This window comes from Notothenia coriiceps, unplaced genomic scaffold (genome assembly GCF_000735185.1).
Source record: "Notothenia coriiceps isolate Sejong01 unplaced genomic scaffold, NC01 NC01_scaffold00008259, whole genome shotgun sequence".
Lineage (NCBI taxonomy): Eukaryota > Metazoa > Chordata > Actinopteri > Perciformes > Nototheniidae > Notothenia > Notothenia coriiceps.
This window is the reverse complement of record NW_011340960.1, coordinates 1-2,025: the sequence shown is the minus strand read 5'-3', so window position 1 is coordinate 2,025 and position 2,025 is coordinate 1. Positions and strand designations below refer to the sequence as shown.

The window sequence follows — 2,025 nt, the reverse complement described above, 5'->3', positions numbered from 1 at the left end:
CACATTAACATCATGTGTGAAACAACAGCAGTCAAACATGTCATGTTTCTTTTTTTCAAACGTTACCCGACTTATTTGCCAAACGTTTGCATGTCCTGAGACCACGGTGAAACGCAGAACAAGTCGTCCCAGGAATAAGATTACAAACTCAGATTTTTGCGAGGACATCCGTGTAATTTTTAGGGAGACCTGAAAGGACTGAGATGAATCCAAGTTTTCCCAAACCCTCCTGAACTCCTTTAATCCTGGATCTATTCCCGAGGTGACGGCTGCAGACGGTGTAATTGTCTCGTAACGTCCCGGGAGTTTTTGTGGTGAACTTCGTCCTAATTTTGGATCAAGCTGCAGCTCAACATCAACACTTCCTGTTTTCCTGCTCCGTGTTCTTTCCTCCCGTCGGCTGTGGTTTCTCCTCCATGCACGTCACCAGCAGGGCGGGGGGGCGGGGGGTTCAATGAACTCCAGATGTTGCAGATGATGCGTTCAGGGGATTTTTATTTTCTGGGTTTTTGGTGTACGATGTAGAGGAGGGCGTAGGCTGCATTTCAACATTGGAAGTCAAGTTTTGGGAATGAATAAATAAATATTTTATATGACTATAATTTCACATTTTAACAAGAAAAAAAGGGACTTTTCTGAGATTAAAAAGGGTGTTTTCTCCCCTCTGTGTTTCAGGGTAAGAAGTTTGAGATCCTCCCTGACGGCCTCCCGTCGGCTCGTAAACTGATGTACTACACCGGATGTCCGATTAGATCCCGGCATCTCCTGCAGTTGCTGAGCAACAGCCACCGGCTCTACATGAACCTGCAGCCGGTGCTCAAACAGGTGCGCCGCCTCGAGGAGAACGAAGGTAAACTTTATTACTCTGGAATTTGTTTTTATCGTCTGCTTTGAGTGCAGAAAAGGAGTTAGAGGGTGTCATATTCTGCACAGACTGTAAAGCCCTCTGAGGCAAACTTTTGATATTGAGTTATATAAAGAAAATGTGCTTGATCGGTCTTGTAGGACTCTGTATAAGTAAGAAACGAAATACATAACGGAGACGATCCAGGGGTCATACTCACAGATTGGAAAACCGAAGCTATTCTCTGAGATTTAAGCTACAAATGTACGAGAATAACATTTTATTTTGTCTTAGAATAAAGTGCTAAATATACAAGAATAAACTCAAAAATATACAAAAAAACATAGATTTTCTGTGATTTTTTTGTATTGCTAAATTTACAAGAAAAAGTAAGAAAAAACATGCATATTCTTGAGATAAGGTCCCACATTTCTAATAGAATAACCTTGATTGTCTGTGATAATAAATTGTTTAGTTAGAGAAACAAAGAGTTTGATTAGCTCTGAGATTTAAGTGGTACAAGAAAATCACTGTCATAAAAAAAGACTTGGGGAGATTGGATTTTATTGAAGAGAAAGTTAGCGGTTTACAAAATGTTTATAAGTTTTATAAATGAACATGATTAAATCCTGAACCGTGTTATTATCTTGACTCCCAGATAAGAAGCAGTACCGGGAGTCGTACATCAGCGACGCTCTGGACCTGGACATGGATCAGATGGATAAACGCTCGCGGGCCAGCGGCAGCAGCGCCGGCAGCATGAAGCACCACAAACGCCTCCACCGAAGCTCCACCACGAGTCACGGCAGCTCGCAGACCTCCGGCATCGAGGCGGACAGCTTCAGGGCGGGGGGGCAGGACAGCTGCAGGGCGGGGGGGCAGCACCGACCCCTTCGGACCTGCAGCTCCTCCACAACGAGCCACGGCAGCTCCAACACCTCCGGCATCGAGAGCGGCGGCAAGGAGCGCCTGGAAGACGACGGTGAGACTAAATCACCCAAATCAACTCTTACATTTAATTCAGAAAACAATATTTGCTAGAAAAAGAAAAGAAAAATTCAAAAGAGAAAAACACAATCATTTACAAGGAAAAACTAAATATGAGAAAACTCAGAAGTTTGCAGGAAAAAAGTGAAATTTACAAGAGAAAAAATACTGGCAAATATATACGGAAAAACTTA

The 2,025-nt window shown here is 43.0% G+C and overlaps 1 protein-coding gene across 1 annotated transcript; it reads left to right on the top strand.

Moving 5' to 3' along the window:
* Positions 1-672: 672 nt before the first annotated feature.
* LOC104944500 (FERM domain-containing protein 6-like) lies at positions 673-1,826 on the top strand (the record flags this gene model as incomplete). Its single annotated transcript, XM_010770041.1, has 2 exons — positions 673-850; positions 1,503-1,826. Coding segments are annotated over exons 1-2 (448 nt in total), but the record flags the coding sequence as incomplete, so codon positions are not given.
* Between the last annotated feature and the right edge of the window lie 199 nt (positions 1,827-2,025).